The sequence below is a fragment of the Calonectris borealis genome, chromosome 11 (assembly GCF_964195595.1).
Source record: "Calonectris borealis chromosome 11, bCalBor7.hap1.2, whole genome shotgun sequence".
Lineage (NCBI taxonomy): Eukaryota > Metazoa > Chordata > Aves > Procellariiformes > Procellariidae > Calonectris > Calonectris borealis.
The window spans coordinates 2461392-2484912 of record NC_134322.1 but is presented as its reverse complement, the minus strand read 5'-3'; the positions used below and the strand labels follow the sequence as shown (position 1 = coordinate 2484912).

Here is a 23521-nt window from a genome sequence, read left to right as displayed (position 1 = left end):
CCTGAGTTTGGAGACAAAATAAAAGGCAGTGGGAACTGCCAAGTTGGGGGGGGAGATCTTGGTTTTGAGTTAAAACCGCTGTGTTTTTTTTCCCCTTGTTTCAATCCCAAACGCAGCTCTGCCAGAAACTTGGCTCAGCTTCACCAGCTGAATTAAGAACGTATTTATGTTTCGGGGTTTGTAAGGAAACCTGAAACCAGGTGAGTTTGGCCGAGGCCGGGCTCTCGCCGGGGAAGGCACGTGGGGCTGTGCACCGCTCGCCCCGTCCTCTGCCACGTCGCCGTGCTAAGAGGAGTGGAACAAGGATGTGCATAAGGGAGGGTGCAAGCAGGACTTATTTTTGTAGATGTCTTTCTTAGCAACTGGGCTAGAAAAGAATTGATGCTCTGCCTCTTGCATTGCACACAAGAGGAAACCTGTTTTCTGCTGATGGAGAGACCGTTTCGTGGCTGGGGTGGGTCTCTGTTCAGCAGCAGCCTGGGTTTGGCCATCACAGGGTCCTTCAAGCTGCAAGAGAAGTTAGTGGCGGCTCTTTATCCCTGCACACCACAGCATCGTGCTTTTTCAGCCCCAGGTTCCTCTAAATAGTCCATTTAAGCTTGTATCGGCCACTTGGATTTTTGCAAAGCTGGAGCATGTGGATTGTAGCTGTAAAAGACCATCGGGATATCTCATTTACCTTCTTCAAGGCATGGGGGTGTGCTTTGTTTTTAGCAATACTGAAAAATACTGAATTCTGAGGACATCGTTAGTTACACAGGTGCAGCTAAATGCCACCAATTACACATCAATTTTGTGTCTGCAGGTAGAAGGATCCACTAATGTATTTATATTCACGGTCCCATTTCCAGCTTGATTTCACATCCAGAGTAACCTATGAGGATGACGCATTACCCATAAGATCTGAATTACCTTAGTGAGTTGTTGCTTTTTTGTGTAATTAAAGAGCTGATAATTTTTTGGGCCATTTTGATGCTGTCTGGGTAGCAGTCCTCACACTTAATCTTAGATTAATACAAATGTCCATGTTTGAGCTGTTCTTCTAGATACTTAGCTGCAGTCAACAGGGGGAAAAAGCCACTTGCAGGGCACAATTCATCTTCTCTGTAAGGGAGAAGTCTAGAAGTCAGATGAGTTGTGCCCCAGAAGTGCTTATTTCTCATCATTCGCTGCTGGGGAGTGCAGCCATGAAGTCTGAGCTTGCTCGCATGGGCCCGGGATGCCGTGATTTATCCTCGTGTCAGCCAAGCCAGCGGAGGGGATTTGGGTGGTTGCGAGGCATGTGAAAGGAAAAAAAATATAATCTATTTTTAAAAGAGGGAAATGTACCGCGCTGGCCACTGAAACGAACAGCAAAGTTCTCCGCGACTTCAACCAGCGCTGGACTATCTCCATTGTTTAATAGCGGTTGGGAGCATGATGTCATGGGCAGAAAATAGCGCCTGTTGTTATCAGAGTAAAAGTTTAATTTCTTGTAATCTTTTCCTGGGCTGCTGCCCCTTCCAGCCTTCCCCGCGGGAACCTGCGAGCAGATCTCCAGCCCCTTCCTGATTGTTTTTCCAGCTCCATTATACAACGCGCATTTGTTTGGTTTTGCACATTGGTCATGAGCAGTGTCAATAGCTGGAGATACACAGAAAGGGGAATGGACTTTATTTGGGTTTTAGGGCCTTCTGAGTGAACAGTGCCAAAGCAAATACGGAGTTTTATACTGGGACGCGCTAACTAAACAGCCCTGCGAGCTCGTGGGGAGAGGTTCAGTGGAGTACAGCGGGGATGAAACCATCAGGGTACCCTGAGCGCTGAGCGGGACTCGGGATTCATGAAGACTGATGTCCCCTTGGGTCTGGGTTGTTGTTTTTTTTCTTTAATGATGGATTTACAAGGAAGTAAGAACATGAGGGCTGGTAACAGCACGCTGGATGACTTAGCCCAGTTACCTTCTGTCTTTGGAAACCGCATTGTGTTTATCAAGCTCTGTCTTAAAAGAAATTCAGATTTCCATTCCTCTGCTACTGCTGCATTGTCTTGCGATAAAAACCTTTCCAGTGTTTCTCCTCTGAATTGACTCATGGCAAGTTTATCCCCATCTGGATCTCTCTATAGTTCCTTCAAGCTTTGTAGCATAGGCTGGGAGAGGGCAGGTAGGGCTTCGTTGCATCGCAGGGCTTGAGCGTTGTGCTTCGTGGTTGCCAGAGTTGTACCTCCCCAACAAACTTAAGGACTTTAAACGGGCACCTCAGTGAATGAGACATCCCAGCTCTGCACGGTCTGAGCGTGGCTCCATAGTCGCTTTAAAGCTTTCCCAGCATCTCACGTCATGGTGGCAGCAGGGCACTGGTTTCTTTGCCATCACTGTTGTCTGCAAGCATTAAAATGACCTTGGTGAGACGCTATGGCTGGGAAGCAGGGGATGGCCAAAATATCTGCGGCCAGACCTTTCCGCTGGATGCAACTGCATCATTAAAAGAAGGAATCGCATGCGAATTTTAGCTTGTTGGAGCTGTTTCATGGCGCTGATGGCAGAGCCATAGAGCCGTACCCCGTGTTCGGATGAGTAAGGCTGACTTCATCACTGACGGCAGACTGGAACGGCCCAAGCGTTTCTAAAAAAGACAATTTGAACGCCCAGGCCAATTTCTGCTCTGAGTTACAGCTGTCTAAATACAACCATGGTGAAGTCAGTTGAGTTACTTTGAATTTCTGGTCAATATTTGGAGCAGAACCTGGCCGTCCCCACGTGCAGTGTGGAAGAATTTATTTGTACGAAAAAGAGGAAAATATGATGGTGGCTGGAGAATAAGTGTGGGTTGGAGAATAAGAGTTGGGCTATCTTGCTCATCATGAATTTTTACTGTCCTGCAAGAACTTTCCCTTTAGAAAAGAGGTTGCCTCAAATAGCCGTGGTGGCTTGCTGAGGGCACTGGGTTATGACAATAAATAGAAGTGAACAGCGCTTCTAGAAATGCGAAGAATGTGAAAATGTTTAAATGATTTAGTATGAGATAACTTTATTTAAACATTTAATCGAAGAGCACGCTTTCATCTTTAAAGCATCGGTGTTTGAACTCCCATCCAAGTTTTTTCCGGACTTTCTTTGCACTTCATCATATACAACAGAAAGCTGTGCTTTGCAAAGTGAATTAAATTCCAGTTCCCCGTTTCCATTTGTTGTTGTTGTTGCCTCAAACGCACCTAAATTATAGTAAAGAAAGCATTCCGGGGAAAAACTGCTGAACGTGTTATTTCCTGCATTAGTTAGGAAGATCTGCATTTATTTTGAAGAATTCGAGCTGAGAAACACCATGTCCAAGCAAATCTCATAAAGCTGCACAGCTTTCCATATGGAAAACACCCTGAATACAGATGTGTCAGTCAGCACAACATCTTTTTTTCCTAATGCAAGGGAATATTCACCTCTGAGAAGTGCATCTCTCCAAACAGCACCCAGAAGAGCAGCTGCGGTGGATGGTTGGCGCTGGTTTGGTTGCGGTCATTTGTACCGGTGAGGGATGCAGAAGTTGGCTGTAATGAATTAGGCTTTGTTTCAAACCTGCCACATGGCATTTGGAAAAAAAAAAATCATTTAATTCTTGAAATGCATGCGTATTAGTGGATGATTTTGGACTTACATACTTTTTGCCTGAATGAATTAAATCTGGTGCTGCATTTCAAAGAGAAAAATCTCAGGACTTCTACCCATAATGGCATCCACTACACAGTAAATAGATTTTTTTAAAACAGTGACACTGGAGTTACACTTACTGCAATGACTCATTGCACATAACCAGGCTCCATTTTGGGGTGAATGAAGGGGATCAGCTTAGTAATTATTTCCGTGAGATTGTGACCTTAGGGCCCCTTGGGTCCAGCATTAGCATTGGAAATGTCCCTGTTTGTGTTCTTAAAACGGTCTAGGCATGCGCCGCGGCGATGGCCTGCCGTGCTCTGATGGGGAGATTTATGCTTCCTAAGTACATTGTAAAAAAATTTATAAAGTAGCTTAAATATTTACACAATAAGCGCTTAAGGAAACAGTTGCGTCTCTAAAGGAGTTGCTGATCCTTCAGGTCCATCAGACCATGGACATGGGGGTTTTTTTAACTGTCTGACCTCCAGGAATTTCTTTTTTTCACCTAACTGTTTTTAAGCAGACAAACAAATGGAAACTCATACACAGGAACCTATAAATAATGTTAATGACCTGGCTTGTATCCTCAAAAGCCAGGAAATTTAGGAACATGACGGCGAGCTGGCCCTTAGCTCACCGAAGGGGGGAAAGTGTAGCTGGGAGGAGATGGTGGCAAGGACAGCAGAGTCCTGGGCGTGACACGGGTGTGTCCCCACAGAGGGGGCACGGTGGCCGCAGCCACCCAGCGCTGGCAGGAGGCACCTTGCTGGAGGTGCAGCAATTGCACGTGCAAGATCTCGTCTCCGTGCAGGGTTGGATTTATGACTTGGGGCTCCTGTGGCGAGGTTTGGGGGTTGAGGTGGTGCTGACGTCGGGGGCTGTAGGTGGCTGGTTTGACACGGGTGCGCTTTCTGACATGTCCAAGACACAGGCAGTCGTTGCACGGTGGTTTTGGGGGAGGCGTGAGCAGCTCCAGCACTTTCACCCTGCCCTTGCAATTACTGTGATTATCCAGTCCTGCACCCCGACAGCATCCCGCTCGCTGCTGGGTGCCGAGATGACTCACACCACGCGGCTGGACGTGACTTGGGGTGAGCTTTGGTGGCAGGCCGGGGTTTGCCTGCTCTCCTTGCACTTGCCCCAGGACAAGCACCTTTCTTTTGCTCCCAAATTCAATTTTGCAACGCTCCAGCGGTGCTGTACCTTTAGCGTGCCTACGAGGTGCAGCTTTTATTGCGTGCTCCCTCCGGCGTGACTGCCTGTCGTTCAGCCACAGGAGCTGCTGAATCCTGCAGTGAGATGGCGGCTTGGCGGCCGCTGGTGGTGACGAGCCGGACAGCGTTTGCCTTCATGGACATGTTAAGGAAGATGCGAGGGTCCGGCCAGGGGTCTTCACTTGGTCTGCATGGAGGAGAGCAGCCCAGACCCCTCGGGGCGGCTGTTCCCTTTCATTTAGGGCCGGTGCGGGATGGATGCCCCCTTGGATGCCAATAGGTGCCAGCCTGGCTGAGCGGGGGGTGGGTGCCTGCCCGCTCCCCTCCCCGCTGGCACCCACCGCCCCTTTCTTTGTGCTTCCTCAGATGCGTGGGGTTGGTTTTCTTCTTTTTTTCCTCCTGCTTGCACGGCAAACGGATGTTTAGATCAGAAAGGAAATAGGATCGCTGTTTTCTCGGCTCCGCATGCAGCAAACAGCCCTTCAAAATAACTCGGGCGTCGTAAGTGCCAGGAAAAATAGCGAAGCCAAAACCTTGTAAGCAAATAATCGGTCTTTCTGTTAAAGGTCTCCTCTTCAGCTCTGGGTTTGCATGTCGGACGGGTTGTTTTTAGGTTTCGTTTTGAGGTTTTGCAATTATTTTCAAAGCAAACGGATTTAGTATGTGCTGGATAAGAGATTGTACAGGGTGCTGCTTCCAGGTGATGTCCCTGGGAGGGCAGAGCTTTTGGGTGGGAAATCGTAATTACTGTAATTCGGGAACTAGTATTTGGACCCCAGGTGCCCAGTGCTGGGTGTTACCTGGAGGAGGTGGCCCCTGAGGACAGTGCCCTGCGGGGTGTCCCCACAGCGGGCGCCCACCCAGCGGGGCAGCGCCTGTCCCTGTCCCCTGCAGAGGTGGGGGTGGCTCCTGCAGAGGCTTTTGGCCGGCGCCGTGGGAAGAGCGCGGCCTCCCCGCGCAGCCCGGCCCGGCCCGCCTGAGTCACCCCGGGCGGGAAAGGCGCTGGGCAGGTTTGGAAAACTGGCTGGAAGGGCAGGCGATGCCCTGCCTGCTCCCTGCCTGCTCCCTGCCTGCCCTCCGGGCCGAGGTGAGCCCTGAAGCGCTGGGGCTGGGGGTGACGTTGCACCCCGAGCTTGTGCACGTGGTGCCGCGACCGCCCTGAAACGCCGGTCCCAGCGGAAACCCCGAAAGCATCTCCCCGCGGGTCAGCACCGCCCTCCTGCCCCTGTAGGGGCTTCTTCGGGATACCCAAGCCAGGAGCCCAACTGCTGCCAGCCCACCCTCCCCGCGGCACCCAGAGCCGAGGGGCACCCGTGCAGGACCACGCTGCCCGCGCGGGAGGGGGTGGGTGCCACCGGCCGCTGGCTGGCTCCCGGTCTTGTGCAGCGGAGCAGGACTGTTTAAAATACAGAAAGTGATGAAGTGTCGCCCGGACTGAGCTGTTCCCCAGCCCCGCAGACGTCTAATCCCAGCTTTCGGCTGCTCGGCCTCCAGGCAAAGGGCTCGCTCGGTGCTGGCTCGGACCCACGGGCTGCAGACCCACGGGGGTGCACCCGAGCCCGCTCGGCTCCAGGGGCTCCGCAGACATTGTCACCCATCGCCCCCCCACCGTCGTGCAGGCGTCCCGGTGCTCCCGTAGTGGAAAATCCTGGATTTTGCAGGTTTGGTGGGTTCGATACAGAGGCTGCAGGGCTGGGAGCGGGTCCCACTCCCTCTTCATCTCCCTGGGGAAGAGCTCGTTAGCGTAACGACAGCAGACACTGTGGTGTGCTGAGGTGGGGAACGGGGGGAACAGGTACTATTTTTTAGACTTTATTTTATTTTTTTGTTTGGAAATGCAGCCTCTCGCAGTCGTGCTGTCACAGTTAAAATAAGGTTTAAATTACAGGGCTGGCTGTGGCTTTTTCCCTTTCTTTCAGAATTTTTGCCAACTTGCAATTTACTTAATGAAATCCTGCTATTTCGTTTAACAGGGATATTTTTTGCAGATGTTGATTTAACCCAGCTTTATAAAATATGTGAACTGTGCAGTTTCTTTCCTATTTTTAACAATTTAAGGATTCTAGTGCAGGAACTTGACAGAGTTTATAACGCCGATAGCATTGGTTTGTTTGTACCGTGCAAATACCGGGGTTGAACGATGAGGCTTCCACATCATCCGCAGCCCCGTCAGAAATAGTCAGAAATGTTGCAATAATGAGCGAAAGTTGTCCAAAGCGGGAACTGTGTTGCTCGTTGGAGCTTTGTGAATGTATTTCTGCAAAATACCTGACCCTGATTTTACACTCAGTTGTTCTTCAGGTTTCTTGCAGGGAGGTTCTTTGCATCCAGGTGGATATTTTATATGTATGTGGCCTATAGGAGAATGGAGAAGAGAAATGAGTCTCGTTTAGGCTGCTGCCAGGCTGCCTTTTTAATGTATAATACCAGGCGTATTTCCCCCCAATACGCCTTGCTTTAGTTTTTAAAATCAATTTCCCTTGAGGGGAGGGGAAGAATTTGACATTTCTTTTTTAGCGCTCGGCTGCGTTCAGGGTGTGCAGTCTTGAACTCGTTAGCCGTAACGAAGCGTTCACATGCTCCGTTAATCTCCCTGTCCTTGATTTACAAAGAGCCCGACCTGCTCTCCTTCCCATTTTCCTCTCGATGGGAAAGTCGTTTACTTTGGTACTTCATTTGCAGAGTTTCTAACTGCAGCCTGCGCATTCCCCCCCGAAATGTCTCGTGGAGGAGTTGCAACCGTGAACCCTGCATAGGCCGGTCCTGAAAAGGTTATTTTTAGCTTTAAATTTCAACTGCCCTGTAAGAAGGATGAGAGCTTGTCCAAGAAAGGTGGGAGGGTTTTTAATCTGAACGAAGACCCTTCTTGAGCTCCGCTCATACACCCACAAATTATTTTAGCTGGGTTATATTGAATGAGCGTTACTGGAAATCAGGAGACCCGGAGCTAATGCTGGCCGCGTCGCTGCCGTGCGTCTCTGGCTGTGTCCGTGCTGTAACTCATTAATTCTTTTCTCTTTGAACATCCCCAGTGAAGCCGGAGTATCGGGGTGTCTGGGATTCGTATTAGTGCAGCAGGAGTTGTGTGTGTATTTTGGTATTTTCCTATTTTTTTTTCCCCCGTTTTTATAAGAAACTGTGGTTTTCAGAAATGAAAACAAGTTCTTCTTGGCCAGGGAGGGTAATTAGCATGAGTCACCTCCAGTCTCCATGTGCAAATACAGGGTTAGGAATTTTGTCATCTAGGAGATTGTTGTGAAGATGCTTCCAGGGACTTTTGGAGACCACACGTCGCTGCCTTGCTGGGCTGCAGCGATGCTTGCGAATGTTGTGGATTTCATGCAAATACATTGGTTTCCATCCCCCATTCCCTGCTTATCCCTTGCACAAATTTTCTTGCTGTCTATCTGAACTTAAATAGATTTACGGCACCATTCCAGGGAGAATAAAAACACCACGAGGGATGTTTGGTCTTTGGGGGTGATCTTACCCCAGGCTACCAGAAATGCATGCCCTGTGCCGCATCTGCTCCTCTGGGTTGCCAGTTTGTGGATTTTACAGAAAAAGGGCCAGGAGACCCTTCCCCGTGCATCCACCATGCACACAAATGGCACAAGGGTGATTCTCCACCATGTTCACGGTGGTGTAGGTCCTTCTGCAAAGCAGAAACCGCCAGCGCAGCATCCTCGCTGCTTCGACTGTGAATGTGAGTGACCAACTATGGGGCTTCAATCCTGAGGTGCTTAAGTCATTGTTTAGTCTTTGCTTTAAGTGGGAGTAAGAGCCCGTGGATGCTGGCCACGAGCAGTTGTCAGTGGAGCGAGCTGCTTGCTTGGAGTAAGGGCTGGAATAGACCCAGAAAATGTTTACACATAAATACATGAACTAACTATTGGAAAATCTGGCGTGTGTGGGTGCACACGCATGCACGCATCCCTCTGCACGTTCCTCCCGGCCCGGCTGCGGCCATGCAGACGTGCGTGCGTGTGCGAGCCGGGGAGCAGGAGCCGTCCCCGTGCTCCCCGCCAGCACCGCAGGACAGGGGACCTGCCTCTGCCTCGCCGGCCGCCCGCCGCTGGGCTCTGCCCACGCCTGCTCACACCGCATACGGACTCCATCCCCATCGCTTTTAATTCCTCTCCAACACATATGAGCCCCAGGACCTCCCCATACAGGTTTACCCTTTTAGCGTGACCAGATTGGCTTGCACACCGGGGGGATTGTTTCCTTGCAAAGGCCACGCTGGCACCCAAAATCCTTTAATTCCCTGTAAAACTTGGGCAAATCCACCACAAAAGAGGACTTGAGGCAACCGCAGGCGGCGTGGCATGTGGTGGTGACCACGGAGCCGTGGCTCCCCGTCTTGCGGGGCTTGCTCAGACAGCGAGTCTCAGGGCGAGCTTTATCGGGAGAAGGGTCTTGGGCTTCAGCCAGCGAGAACAAAGCCTGAATTTCCATTTCACTCTCAACCCGTCTGCTTCCCATATATGTGAGGGCACCAATACCGTGCTGGAAAAAAAAGCTGCCTTTAAGGATGCTGGGGGAGAATTATCAGGCGAGGGGAGGCATCAGCCAGAGCCCTTTTTGGGGAGCAGAGGATGGGTTGTGATGGGGGACCCGCAGCCGGTCTGGGTACTGGTGGGGGTTTGGGATGAAAGCTCAGGATTTTTGTACTCCCAGAGATCCCAGACTGGGGTCTTGTGGCTGCCCAGGGCTGGACTCTGCACCCAGACAGCCGGGGAGGAGCAAAGCAGCTCATTCCCAGCCCATACGGAGAAAAACATTTGATGGGCTCCTGCTCGTGGCCCCTGGGGAGCTTCCCCAGCCCGGCACTCCTCCGTCGCAGCTTGTTTTCCAGGTCGGTGATAGTTTCCTAAAGCTTTCGCAGCCCTTGATATTTGCAGTGGTATTGGCATCGAGCCGACAGACATCTGTCTCGGTCTTCTCTCGAGGATGCTGCTTGTGGCTGCGCGGCGTCCTCGCTTCAGAGAAATCAGGGTGGCCTTGGGTTTTTTCAGCCCGCTCGCTGCTTCTCACGTCGTCTGCCTCCGCTCCGAAACCCTGCGGCTGGTTCTGTGTCGTAAATCCGATAGAGGTGCGATAGCGGGGTGAGGCTGGCTTCGTTCTTGCTCCGGAGGGAACGGCTTGGGCTGGAGCGCAATTGCAGGCTCTCAAAATATATCCGACGGTGACGTTTTGTTTGGTTTTGCTTTGATTTTCCACCCAGGGAAGCATCTCCGCGCATTTTCTGCTTAGCAAAAATAGAAAAGCGCGGCAGAGCTACTGCAGTCTCTGCCTGCTTCGTTCCCCGTGTCCTGTGCAAGCTCTTACGCCCAAAGTTTCCAGCTTTGCTGGCGTTTTTGGGGAGCGGGTTTTGCAGGACCAGCCTGGGACATCTGAAGGAGGCCTGGTGGATGCCTGAGCATTCACCTTCTGGAAATGGCAGATTTTGGGTGTTACCGGAGGGAGCTGAGCTGTAATTGGGGGTTGGGGCTGTGCCGAGAGCAGTGTGAGTAGGTGACTGTGCTGCCTGGCCGTGTGGCCTTTGCAGGACAGCCCTCTTTCTTCGGAGGAGCTCAATGCCCTCATTTTATCTAACAACTGGAGGAGAAAAAGGCTTTTTTTTTTTTTAATCTGCTGCTTTTCTCTGGAGAAGGTGTTGTGCAGTGGCTGGAAGGACGTGTGTCTTGTGCTGGGTTCGTGGTCCTGCCGCCGCCGGGGATGCTCCGATGCTCTTGGCGAGCGTGGCGGGACGGGGAATGGGGAGGCTCGAGCATCTTCAGAGGCATCTCTGCAACCGCCCTGGCAACGTTCTCACCAGCTCAGCATCTGGCTTCCCAAAACAGCTCCGTCACCTCAGTGCCCCCTCCACCCCAGCAGAAACCCCTTCATTTAATGCCGGTGTGAACCAGGCAGGGCTTTGGTTCGGTTACAGCCCGAGCCTCGCGCCTCTGGCCATCGCCCTCCGGTAAGGTGATTCCCAGGCTCGGGAGCCGAGTCTGGCACCCGACGTGCTCTGCCCAAGAGGCGTGATGGAGGCAGAAAGTGGTGTTATTCCTGTTTCTCTTCAGAGGGACGTACTAATTAGTTTCTGCTTTTAAAACGCTTTGAAGCGCTGAGCCGAAACTCCTCTATGAGCGAAAACTATTATTATTTATTTATACCATTTTCCAGAGTCTCTGCTCCACCACGGCATGCTCCAGTTCACCACAGCTCTGGTCATTGAGCAAATTATTTCCCTCCCTGAGGGCATCAGTCGGGATTTCTAAGAGCACCTAAAATTGCTCCGCAAAGCCGAAATGGCTTCGAAAGGGAGAAGAGAGCTCAGGAGGTCCCGCGGGATTTGGCCGGCCCAACTTCTGCCCACCAGCCCAGCCCAAGTCGGATGCGGTTGGCGTAGCCGGGATTGCAGCAGGCTGCCCCCGGATTAATTAATAGCGAGGGCTGGCGCGGCGCCAGGCGGGAGCGGCGCGGGGACGGGAGCGTTGGACGTTGCGGCGGCGGCTAAAAGGGAAATCTGCCATCGGGTGATTTATGGGGTGATTCCTCCCGGATTCTCAAGTGTTTTTCAGGCTCCGGGAATAAAAAAAAAAAGGGGGGGGTTGTGTACACAGTTTTTTGGAGGAGCTGAAAACGTGCGAGTTCTCGAGCTAAAAATGAAAAAAGGGGATTTTTTTCCCCATTTTTTTTGTCCCAGCATCCCCCACCCTCGCAGTCCCGCCCTGCGGAGGGCACTCGGGGAATGCAGTCGGTGCCTTGCCCAGCTGGCAGCGGGAGGCAGAGAAAAAAGCCAGCCCCGGCTAGACGATGCTCGGAAGATTTTCAGCAAACCTCCTGATTTTACAAAAAAATGAGTTAGTGGAGACCTTCCCCCCGCCCTGTCCCCCATGTCTTTCACCAGCTCGTTTCTCTCCCCATTTTTTCGGCTGGTTGGGGTGCAGGGTGGGGGCACCCACAGCCGGGCAGCGGGGATGCTGCGGGTGCTCACGGAGGTGCTGAGCAGGACCCCGGGATTTTGCCGGGCTTGGACTTACCCAGGGCTGGTTTCCAACAGTGGAGAAGGCTCAGCCAAATTCTGGTTGATGACAGGTCTGGTGCTTTCATAATTGGCAGCCAACGAGGGTGATTACGTTTTGGGCTCCTTTTGAAGATGTATTTACATTGTTGTGTTAACTTTTACATGCCAGGTATAAAGCGGTTACACGCACAGCCCAGGAACTTAAAAGCGATGAATGTGCCTGCGCAAGCTGTGAGCAAGGGAAGCTGAGATTATATGGAGACTGTTTGACTCAAAAAAAAAAAAAAAAATCACCTAAATCTCTGAAAACATTGGCTTTTAGAAGTAACGCATAAAAATGTCAGTGAAAAATACCTGAGCTGGGCTTTTCCAGTTTCCTTACTTTCTAGGACTTTTCACCCTTGGCTGAAAAGAACTTTGGAAACCATGCAGGGGAGCTGGAAAGAAAACTGCTAAAATACCTTAAAATCATGGTCTGGACTGCGTATTTAATGGCCAGAGAAAGTACATAGAAACAAACTCCTTGAATTTAGCTTGAAAATAAGCTAACTGATGATGGCTTACAAATTTCCGGGCAGAACTAAACATGGCGTGTGTTTTTCTTTGAAGGATATAAAAAAATTAGCATGAGCTGATGATTTTGCAAAGTGGTTTCTTTTATGCAGAGAAAATTGTTTTCATCCTAATTCTTGGCATTGGCTCCTGTCCTGTGTTGCTTTTGTTTCTTGGACTGCCATGGAAATGTCCCCCTTTCCCCCCAGGCCTCTCCACGCGCCTCTTCCACCGGCTCTGTTGCCCATCAGACCCTTTTTTGAGCTAATTTAATTAATTAACCCAGTGCAAGTGTTCTTCTGAGTTAATCATCTACTGGGTTAATGAATTAAATCGGCTCATGGAAGGAGGCCGGGAAGCACCAGAGCTCTGCTCCAAGGTAAAGGCTGAGGAGGAGGAGGAGGAAGGTGCTTCCTCCATGGTGGGTACGGTGGCAGCGAGGACTTTCTTCGGCTGTCTGCAGTGCTTTCTTTGGTGTTGGTTTTTGCTGGATGAGTGAGCTGAACCGGTCTCTGTGGCTGCACAACAGCCACATCCAACGTGAGGAACATGCCAAGAACCGTGCTGGGGTTGGAGGAGTTGGGACCCAACAACGGTGACACCGAATTAATTGTGACATGAAACCACACTCCTATTTTGAGGTATGAGCTGTCCCCCTCAGCAGAGCAAACAGCAGCCTGGAGAGAGCATGGTGCTCTGCATCATGGGGAAGGTCTGGACTGCTGTCCCTAAGGCTGACCTCGGTCATCAGCTGGGGAGCTGGTGACAGCTTTTCAGGGCCTCTGTGAATCAGGGAGCAAGTTTGTCTTGGTCAAAGCTGAGACATTAAAGGATCCTTAGTTGATTCTGGGCCTTAAGGTCCAGGCAGAAGCCTAGGGCTCTCCGACCTCCTGCTTGCACCCAGCTGCCGCCTCCTTGCACAGGCCTGTTGTCCTGCTGTAACACGCAGCTTCTTGCCTCGTTGGAGAAACCACAAGTGATTAGGAAAATGGACTAAACTGTCCTTGTCCTCGTCAGGACTTTCCGTGACTCTTGCTGGGGGACAGCATGGAGAACTTCCTGCTGCCTCCGCTCCGGTGTCCCCAGGGCCATCGCAGGTCCTGCCCAGCCTCCTGCGTTCGTTTGCTGGTGGCCTTGGGATGTTGCCTTAAATATATGTGGTGGAGCCAGCGTTGGAGCGCTCCCATGGGCTGACAAAGCGGCTGCTGGCCAAGACGTGGCTCACCGACGGCTGCAGCTCCTCCAAGGTTGGGAAGGTGCCTTCAAAGTCCCACCCCACCGCTCCCAGTGAGGATGGACAGGCAGATGGTGGCCGGTTTGTGGCCCTGTGTCCCCAGAGCATCTGCATGGGGGAACCCCGTGCTGGGGCAAGGCTCAGCTTCTCCCCTCCCCGGAACGGGCAAGGTCTCGTGCCGGGGTAGACGCTGCGGTGCTGGTTGCAGCGCGGGGGCTCTCGGGGGCTGCAGTGATGCATTCCAGCTGAAACTTGTAAGGCAGAGGTATTTTAAGTATATCGGCTTAACGAAAATGGTTGTGAGCTTTGCTGGGGCAGATTGACAATTAATTTTTTTTTTTTTTTTGCAGGGCCATAAAAATTCCATTTCTGCTGGGGAAAGTTTTAACCCCTTCCTTGCCTTGGAGCTTGTTTCTAAGGGCATTAATGGGGGATTATTCTAACCAATGGCTCCCCGGTGAACTGTTAAAAGATTTTTGGGAAATGTGTGTGTTCTTTGTGCCAGGCTTTTTATCTGTGACCCGTGTATGGCTATAACCATCCTGCTTCCACGCTCCTAAGTGTTGGGTAGTATAAGCCTGTGTCTGCGCTACGGCAGAGGGGAGAAAGAAGACCGAGTATATATCTTACAGACTTTAAAGAATAAAACTGAAGAAAGACCTTGGCCGTTGAGAAAGGATGTAGCTGAGCTCCATGGCCAGAGGAGCGTTGGGCTGCCCTGAGACGCAGGAGTACGGGAGGGTGGGACATGAAAATGGGGTGTGGGCTGAGTCGTGGGGACACTTTTGAAGATCCCACTTCATCTCTTCAGGTGCCCAGACGTGCATTCGAGTCCCCGTCACGTTTGGAGCATGCAGTGATTTTTGCTTTACGTGCATGGTCTTCCCTGTGGGTGCCTCTTCAATGTGATTTGAAAAACCCATGAGCGTGGTTTGGGGTTAGGTGGGGAACGGGGGGCTGGCATCACCCATTCCTCAAAGCGGGGTCTGCTTGGACAAGCAACACGATGCCACTTGTGACTGTTTCCTCAGGATTCCGTGCAAAAACGGGAATATTCCTCAAAGCACTGCAGCAAACTTCCCTTCTCACCCCCGTTTCCTGGCGCAGCAAGATCTGACTTGCAGCCGTATATCGTGGGGGGTGTCTGACCTGCTGAGAAGAGGTTTGGTGGCTTCGGAAGAGCCGAAGCATGAATCAGAGATATTTTAATCGTGTGTTTTGTGATCTGCCCGTGTTTTCCATTCCTGCTTTTAAGTGCAACATCAAGCAGTGGGACTGTGCAGCATTTTGTTTTGGAAAAAAGCATCTTTCTTTTCTCTTTTAATGCACTGCTTTGAACTTTACTGGCATAAAGCACTGTCAAATCATAAATAATCTAAAACCTCAAGTTATTTTCTTTACCTCCACACTCTGCAGGGAGCAAAAGCAGCAGTGCAGCTAACATCATGAGGATTTACAGTATTTGCTCTGTGCATTTATTCCCGTACCCGTATTACTTCTGTCTGAGCCGTGCAAGACTCTTTTCCCGTTAAGTTCTGGTTTTGATTCTCCGTCTTGCTTCCTATCTTGTTTTTTTATCTTAAATTGTTTGAATTTCCTTTTGGATGTGTCTGCTGCGAGGCATTGCTGCAGCGGAGGAAACAGCAACTCGGAGGAACGAGTAAACAAGAGGCAGAGTTTCAGCCCGTCCATCTGATCGATAAAGGTGGCTTTGATGGAAGAGATAGCCCTGACGCCAGCCTAAATGTAGCTGTTAGAAGTTGTAGCTGCCTACAATGATAGTTGTTAAAAATGCGGCGTATACCATCGAGGGAGGCACTGCAGGACTAAAATATTTTTCTTTCTTCAAAAAGAAAGCTAACAAGCCTGCCTCTGTTCCAGACAGAAAGGAGAGAGAAAAAAAAAAAAGTGGATTTTCTTGTCTGTGCATAAAGGGCAGCGTGGAAAAAGAGGAGGAAAAAATGGAATATTTATTTAAAAGGCAGAGGACATGCTTTTCTGCCGGCCGCCCCTGCTGTCTGCTGAGTGGTAGTGGCTAATAGCTGGAGGCGAAACTAATACTTGGCAGGGGATAAGACACAGCGCAGGCCCCCTTGTATTAGGGGCTTGCTAAAGTGCTTGCTTTATGTCAGGGCTGCGAGATGAGTTCATCTTTTCAGGATTTGGTTGAGTGCGCTGGGAGATAAAAGAAGGCAAAGGAACCCACCGCGGCACGGGGAGCGAGGCAGCCGGCAAGGGCGGCGATGGATGGGGCTGGGGGAGAAGAGGGACCCGCCGAAAGCTTTCCGGAGGCGGAGGCTTTTCAGATGAGCCTTTTAACTGTCTCCTTTTGGGATGTTTTATTTGCCTGCGGGCCACAGACAGGTTGCTTTTGCAGCTGGTGCATGGCTTTTAAAGCCTTTCTTCACCCCTGGCCAGGAAAAGCGGGGTGGAAAGGAAACTTTTAGCTGCTTGATGTGCGATTACCTAAAACTCACAGCCTCGCCCATTTGAAGGAGCATAGGACATTTCCAGGAATGCTTTGAGCTGGCAGAGCTGTCGCTGCCGGGCAGGAGCTGTGGCGGGGTGACAGAGATGGGAAGCACACTGGTACAGGGGTTTCACCCCCTGAGACGCGTGTATGGATGGATAGGCTGACGCTCATGCCATAAATTGCATGGAAGTGATTTTAATAAGGCTATTTTAGATACATCAAAGCATGAGATGTGAAAAAACCTTCCCCTGTTTTCAGCCTGTGTGTAGACTGGTGACTTTAGCAAAATATTTGCTGGTTCCTGGAAAGTGGAGGTGGCACCAGGGATGGTGGCACCTACAGTGAGATGTTCTTGTAGAATAGACACTGGTTTCCTCCTGCTTTGCTTTCCCCCACTAGGTATGTTAATTTGCAATAAACCATGGGAAACACCTATTTAAATGTTTATTGCTGACTGTTCCCCTAATTAATTCAACTGATGGGGAAACTTGAGTTTTGAAGTTGTCCCATTCTTAGTCTGTAAGGGAAATTCGGGGGCTGAGTGGTAGTTTCTAAAAAATGTAATAACAAAACCAACTTAGCTAATGGGCATGCAGGGCTTTGTGGAGGTTGGGAGGTTAAACAGATGCAGAGCTCAGTAATTGCTACCAGCCTCCAGGCCCGGCAGATGAAAAGCCCTGAGCTTGTCTGTAGCCCCCCCAGCAACACTCGAGTGGGACAACAGCAAAATTTAGTGTTTGAGAAGAGTTTTGGAAAGGCACCGCGGGCATCTCAACTGTATGATGTCCCAGGGGAAAGATGACTGGAAACTGGACACTGTGGAAGATGTACCTGCAGATGAAGCTCAGTTGCTCAGTACCTCTTCTTTCTGCTGTCGTGCCATTTTCATCATCTATGAACTATATCTTCTTTCGCTTCTTAAAAGAAAATACGGAATTATTGGCTGTAGTGCATTTTAAAAAGCAAAATGTGCTGGCAGTCTGCATGGTGGTAGACCAAGGGATGTTATCAGAGAAGGTCAAACGATTTTCGTCCATGTCAAGTTGTTGATTTCAGGGTTTTGTACAGATGTAGCTAAGGACGGTCTTGCTTCAGTAACATTCAATTAGGTAAGACTGTTTGGGTCAGATTTGTGTTAATGCCATAAACTTGGTTAACATCATTTTTGCAACTGCTGCAGAAGTACTGCAAAGAGGTTCTGAAACTTTTTATCACCAATTTCATCAAAGTTTCTGTTCTTGGTGGAGATCTTAGTGCATCATATTGGCACTAGGCAGCTGGGTGTGTTTCTAACCCAGAATTAAATTTGAATCTTCTCTTCCTTCCCTAAAACTTCATGTTCACGTGGCTGGTGCTTTGCAAGGCATCGTGAGATACTTCAGGAAGATTCAAGTCCAGTCGTCAGTATTTAATGATGTGCTTGGGTACAGCGTATCCATCATGCACTCGCCGATGAAGTCACTACCCTTTCGGAGCAAGTTGGGTTGTTCCTTTTAACTCCCGGCGATGCGGACGCAGGAGGGTCATTTGAGATGGCAAAGGAAATACAGTTATTGGCCAAAGAGTAAGAATGGGGAAAAACCTTTTTTTTGGCTGATTTTTGCCATTAGCAGAGTGAAGCATTAGGATGAACTTATTACAGAGTGACTCTGAGTGATTTCTACTGAGGATGGCTCAGAAGCACAGAGACGCAGAGACCCATCGGTGCCGCTGGGACATAGTGGAGTGTCCCACCCCGCTGCAAGGGCTGTGGCTGGGGGACAGGACCTGGTCCTTGGGGGAAAGAAACCCAAGCTTGCCTCACCCGGCTCTGGGATGCTGCCGTTGCTCTGAGCAAGGGTCTTCACTCATTTCCCTGCTGTGCAGAGCCACTAACGCTGAATTTAAGGGGTGCATCTCGCCCAGTTGTGTTCAGCAGGGCTTTTCCCATGCCTTTAGGAGGCCCAGGACATCACCTCCAGTATTAGGGGGCACAAAGCTGTTGGCTCGCTCCTCCATGGAGGTTTGCCATAAATCCAGGGAAGTGGTGTTTCTTTTCCTGGTGGGGTTGAAGTGTCTGATTGCTGCGGCGTTTCCTTCCCAGTTCTGGATAAAATGCGCATCAAACTGAAAAGGGGCTGTTGGCAGCCGTGCTGGGTCCTAAAAGTTATTTAAACAGACGATGGGGGCGAAAGGGGCCAATCTGGCATTTTCGGCGTGGTTTAGACCTGTGACGGGTTGGTGCAAGACGATAAGCATTGCCCACGGCAAAGGGCATCCTGCCGGCCCCGCTGCCTCCCCGCTTGCCCAGTTACCCTCCTTCCCCCCATCTCCCCCCCCTTAAATTCGTATAGTTACAACTCAAGTTAAACTCTAACAAAGCCGCTTAATTCAAAGATCGTTAATGGGGAGGAGAGCCCGTTCCCCTCCAGGATAATTTGAGCCTGAAAAGAAGCGGGGCTGTAGGGCTGCGCTTGAAATCCGGTGTGTCAATAGGGTCTCTGAAGCAAAATAATGGCATCACCCCACGTGCGAGTTAATCGGACGTGATGGCACGAAGGCAGAGGGGTCAGCAGGCCGCGGGCGCGTGATATATTGTCAGGGAGCTTAATGCCGGGCACAGAGCAGGGCTGGCTCGAAGCAGAGCTCCTTGCTTGAAATCCCAGGGTGGTTTTCTGTTACCCGGTGTGGTAGGAGCAGAGATGTTCAGCAAGAGGTTAATTCGCCCTCTTTGGGGTTCTTTTAGGGCTGAGAGTTCCCATCTTCCTTCTGGAGGCATCATAAATTCTGGAGGCATCATAAATTAAACAGATTCCTGGCAGTCTGCATCCCTCCCATCTTCCTTGAATGTAATTCCTAGAAAGAAGAGACGTTTCTCATTGTTCTGGAGAGAGTTTCAGTGGCCTCGTAGGAGGACATGTATAGTTCGTAGCAACTACTCTCCCTTGGCATGAAATGCCTCCTCAGATTTCATGTTCCCCGTGGGAACATCAGCATCGCTGTCAGAGAATATTACATAGCAGAGATAACTGTGGGGTCAGTCATGCAAGCACTTCATGGACATCCCCTGTGTTTCAGCTCAACACAAGTTGGCCTTTGAAAATGGGGGGACACCACCACAGCAATGCTGGAGGAGCTTGGGGACCCGCCAAGCTCGGGGTGGCTGAGTTGCAGTGGTACAGTTCCATGCCGGCTCTTGGTGGTAGAAACGCACGTCTTGAGTACACGGGTCCCGGCTGCTGGACGCAGGGTTGAACATTAAGTTAGAGAGAGGAAGAGTGTTGAGCTCCATGGGAGCTGGTGGGTGGCTCGTTGGGTCACCAGCTTTTGCTTGAGCCTTCTTTCTTGGTGGCATTTGACATAATTGAAGACGGGCTTTGGGTTGAACACCAGTTTTGGGTTGAACACCAGTTCAGTTCCCACGCGAGCAAAGCCAATGGGTGGGAAGAGCCATTTGCTTACCCTCCATACCTGCCTTTTCCCAGGCGGTCACAGCAAACCCTGACTCTTCCTCTGCTTTCCCCCACAGATGCCAGTACGTCGCCCGATGCCGTGAAGAGGAGCCATTGGTGCAACGTGGCCTATTGGGAGCACCGGACGCGCGTCGGCCGCCTCTACACAGTGTACGAACAGTCTGTCAGTATATTTTATGACCTACCTCAAGGAAACGGCTTCTGCCTCGGACAGCTAAACCTGGAAAACAGGAGCGAGACTGTGAGAAGGACTCGAAGTAAAATTGGCTACGGGATTTTACTTAGCAAAGAACCGGACGGTGTGTGGGCTTACAACCGCAGCGAGCATCCCATCTTCGTCAACTCCCCGACACTGGACATCCCCAACTGTAGGACTTTGATAGTGCGCAAGGTGATGCCGGGCTATTCCATCAAGGTGTTTGACTACGAGAAGTCCTGCCTCTTGCAGCACACGGCCGATCTGGATTACGCGGACGGGCCCTACGACCCGAACAGCGTGCGGATTAGCTTCGCCAAAGGCTGGGGGCCGTGTTACTCAAGACAGTTTATCACGTCGTGTCCTTGTTGGCTGGAGATTTTACTCAGTAACAATCGATAACGGTCAGCCTCTGACGAAAGGAAAAAGAAAAAAAAGACACAGACTATCCCAAATATCATCTACCTAGATTTAATATAAAGTTTTATATATTATATGAAAATATATATTATACTTGTAATTATGGAGTCATTTTTACAATGTAATTATTTATGTATGGTGCAATGTGTATATGGACAAAAAACAGAAAATGCACTTTGGCTTATATAATTCTTTCAATACAGATTTTTTTAAAAAAGAAAAATTATACAGCAAAAATAGGAGAAAGCCCTAATTTTGATGTATGGTTTTTTGAAATATTATTAATACCCAGACAAAAAGCTAATACCAGTCACTCATTGATAATAAAGTATTCGCATTATGGGGGGGGGTTTAATTGTCTTTTTTTTTACCCCCCCGCCCCGACTGAAGTCCGCAGCAGTGTCTGCTCGGGCGCTCTGCAGTCAGGGGGGGTTTCCAGAGGGGCGACCGCTGTCTCCCATCTCGGCCAGGACCCTTAGAAAAACAATAAATGAGTTGCTGGAAGGCTGGGGTTGTCTCCAAGAGGAGGGTAAATGAGGACAGTTTGAGAGCCAGGGAGCAAACGGCAAAGGTGAGAGGAAAATCTCCCATCGCTGTTCTTGCTCAGGGCTCTGTGATCTCTCTGATACCACAAAACATGATGGGGACATCATGAAGATGAGCGTGCATGTTCATGTTTGTGCAAATTAATGGGTATGGGTGCTGGTGGGAAGAACAGAGTAGACCATGGCCCTAAAAGCTGCCCAGTAGGACCAGTTTGCATTATCAGCCTTGCACGGGGGTTGTCTGTGAGTCTGGTATCTCCCGGACATGTTTGATGGTTGAGAAACAGATGGTGGTTTTGGACAACTCATGGTTGGGTGGATCCTCAGTTGGAGACACCATGGCCTGAATTTCGGGAACCTCTCCAGTAACTTGAACTAAGGCGGAGGTGAGTTGGACGAACTGTTTGCAGATTTGTCCTGTAGATCTCCCAGTCTGTCGTCCAGGCAATAAACCAATACAGAATTGTTTGGGAAGAATATATTTGCTCTGAGGAGCAGTTGCAGCCAGAAGAAGTCCTGGTCAAATGAGCTTGTCTCGGCTGATTTACTCTCTCTGGAAATCCTGGATAAAATCAGGCACTTTGCTGACTTCTGCGTGAGCTTGTTGCTGTCAGCGCCGTAGCACCCATGCGCTTGCATGGGCAGGTTGGACGTTGTCTGGCTTCGCTTGGTTAGTAAAGTTATTTATTGCCAGTGACTAGTGTTGCCAAGTCTTGGAGTTGTGTTACAGAGCCCTGTACGTTTGATTTTCATAAAGTCCCGGCCTCTGGAGTCCGGTGACTGCAGGAGCACCTCAGCTTTCAGTGTTACAGAGGATGTTTTTGTAGCCCTCGTATTTGCAGAGAAAAACACACCATTAGACCTCCTCAATGGCTCAGAACTCAGTAAAATAGGACATAAACGTCTTATTAAAAAGCCCTCCTGATGCATGTCAGGGTCATGCGTTTTGGCAACCGGACTTGGTGTTTCTACAGCAGCCGTGAGCGAGGATGGGGAAGGTGGGGACCGCATCCCGCCAGGGAAACGCGCAGACCTGGGGTGGACGTTGGTGGGAGACACGAGCAGGCAATGTCGCAATGACATTTCCGCAGTCATTTTTCAAATTGTAACCATACTTGATATTTAATTGGGACCACATTGGTTGAGTTCATGCAGCCTCAGTATTAATACTTGACATCATTAATTTTTGTTTGTGTTACAGCCATTGTTGTCAGGGAACGGTGTCAAAACATGTCACTATCGTTTAAAGCCAGCTTTCAAGAGCTTTGCAGGGTTTTTTTTTTATCCCCTTTGGCTTAGATTTGGTGTGTCCTGCCATACCACCTACATCACTCGCTGTATCGCTTTCACGCAGTCGGTCAAGAGGCCATTTTTATGTTTTGGGTTTTTTTAGGAGATTTTTATTAATACCGTCCTCATTTTAACTGGGAGGAACCAGCCAAAAGCTGAGTTGCTTCTCCCTGTTTCCTTTTCTCCTCTTTCCCGGCATTTCGCACCACCACCCAGGGGGCTTTACATTTGCATCCCAAGCCGGCTGCTGCCTTCCTCCCTGTCCTCCTCCTCCTTGCATGCACACACGGGTGCAGCAGTGCCGTCATTTTCCCCTTTCTACCGGCTTCTTCCATATTTTGGACAAAATAGCACCAAGGATGGACATTGTTGGTTGCTTTTATGCCACCCACAAAAGTCCTCGTCCCAGCGCCCACAGAGGCTGTTGCTCACATGCCGTTGATTTTCCCTAACTTAACTCTGCATTCACAGTGCAGCCGGGCTGGTGCCTTTCAGCTCCGTTCCAGGTTTGCATCAGCGAAAGGATTTTTGCAGGTTGAAATTTGAGGGTTAACTTTGGGGTTTCCCTTGTGCAATCCACTGATTGTGCTTAATTTTTCTTTTTTTATTACTCATGCGCTTCCCCAGGAATAAATCTGGAGTTTTATTTCAGTTGACAGCAAGGCTTTAAAGGGAATAAAAAAGGATTTTATAGTGAGGCAATGAAATAAGACATCAAGGATTCTTTTCTGTCCCATTTCTCCCCTTTAATACTTTACTGTAATCATTCCAACGGAGGACCCTTTAAAGAAGCTTTAGGACTTCCAAGCTATTTGAACTCCACGCTGGACCCTTGCAAAGCTCAGCTGAAGCCTTCCCCGTGCGATCCCGGGCACTAGGTTTGAACCTGGGGGCTGTTTGGTGACTGTAAGTTGGCATTTGGAGCAGCCCGTGGGGTGGCTGTGGATGGAGGGCACTTACATCAGGGAAAGAACAATTATTTCCCTGCCAGGGTTTGCGGGAGCAGCTGGGCATCGTTGGGTTTTGCTAACGACCCAATGGGTCTCTCATGTGCCCACACCCACAGCTGCTGGCATTTGCTCATCTGCCCCAGCTCCTATAAAAACGGGGTGGCCACAACCCCCTTTCTCCTCTGGACAGCCTCCTGGGGTCTTCTGGGTGTGGTTCCTTCTCCTTGCTGGAACAGCCATGGTCTTCCAACACCTGAGGTAAGTGGCACATTCTACTCTCATTGCTGTAAGGTCCGTATGGTGGTACACCATTTTAAGGGCAGAAATGAAAGCAGTGCCCTGGCAGGAGGGTGCTGGGGTGTTTCCACCTGGGCTTGTGCGGACCGAGCTCCCGATGCTGTTCTGGGTGCTCCGATGCTGGGGTGCCGCAGGGTTTTGTGCAATTCCTTTTGAGCTGGAGCTGGTTTAGCTTTGTCCTGGGAAGGTTGTTGGGTCGCCCATGTGGCTACGTTATCACTGAGTGCTTTTTTGGAGGGATGTGCTGCA

The 23521-nt window shown here is 50.1% G+C and overlaps 1 protein-coding gene across 1 annotated transcript in view; it reads left to right on the top strand.

Annotated features, from left to right (window-relative positions):
• SMAD6 (SMAD family member 6) overlaps positions 1 to 20526 on the top strand; it is a 44444-nt gene extending 23918 nt beyond the window's left edge. Inside the window, exon 4 of the mRNA XM_075159725.1 lies at positions 19631 to 20526. Within this exon, the coding sequence (XP_075015826.1) occupies positions 19631 to 20172 (542 nt within the window). The 3' untranslated portion in view covers positions 20173 to 20526. The remainder of the gene's footprint in view (positions 1 to 19630) is intronic.
• Positions 20527 to 23521: the final 2995 nt, after the last annotated feature.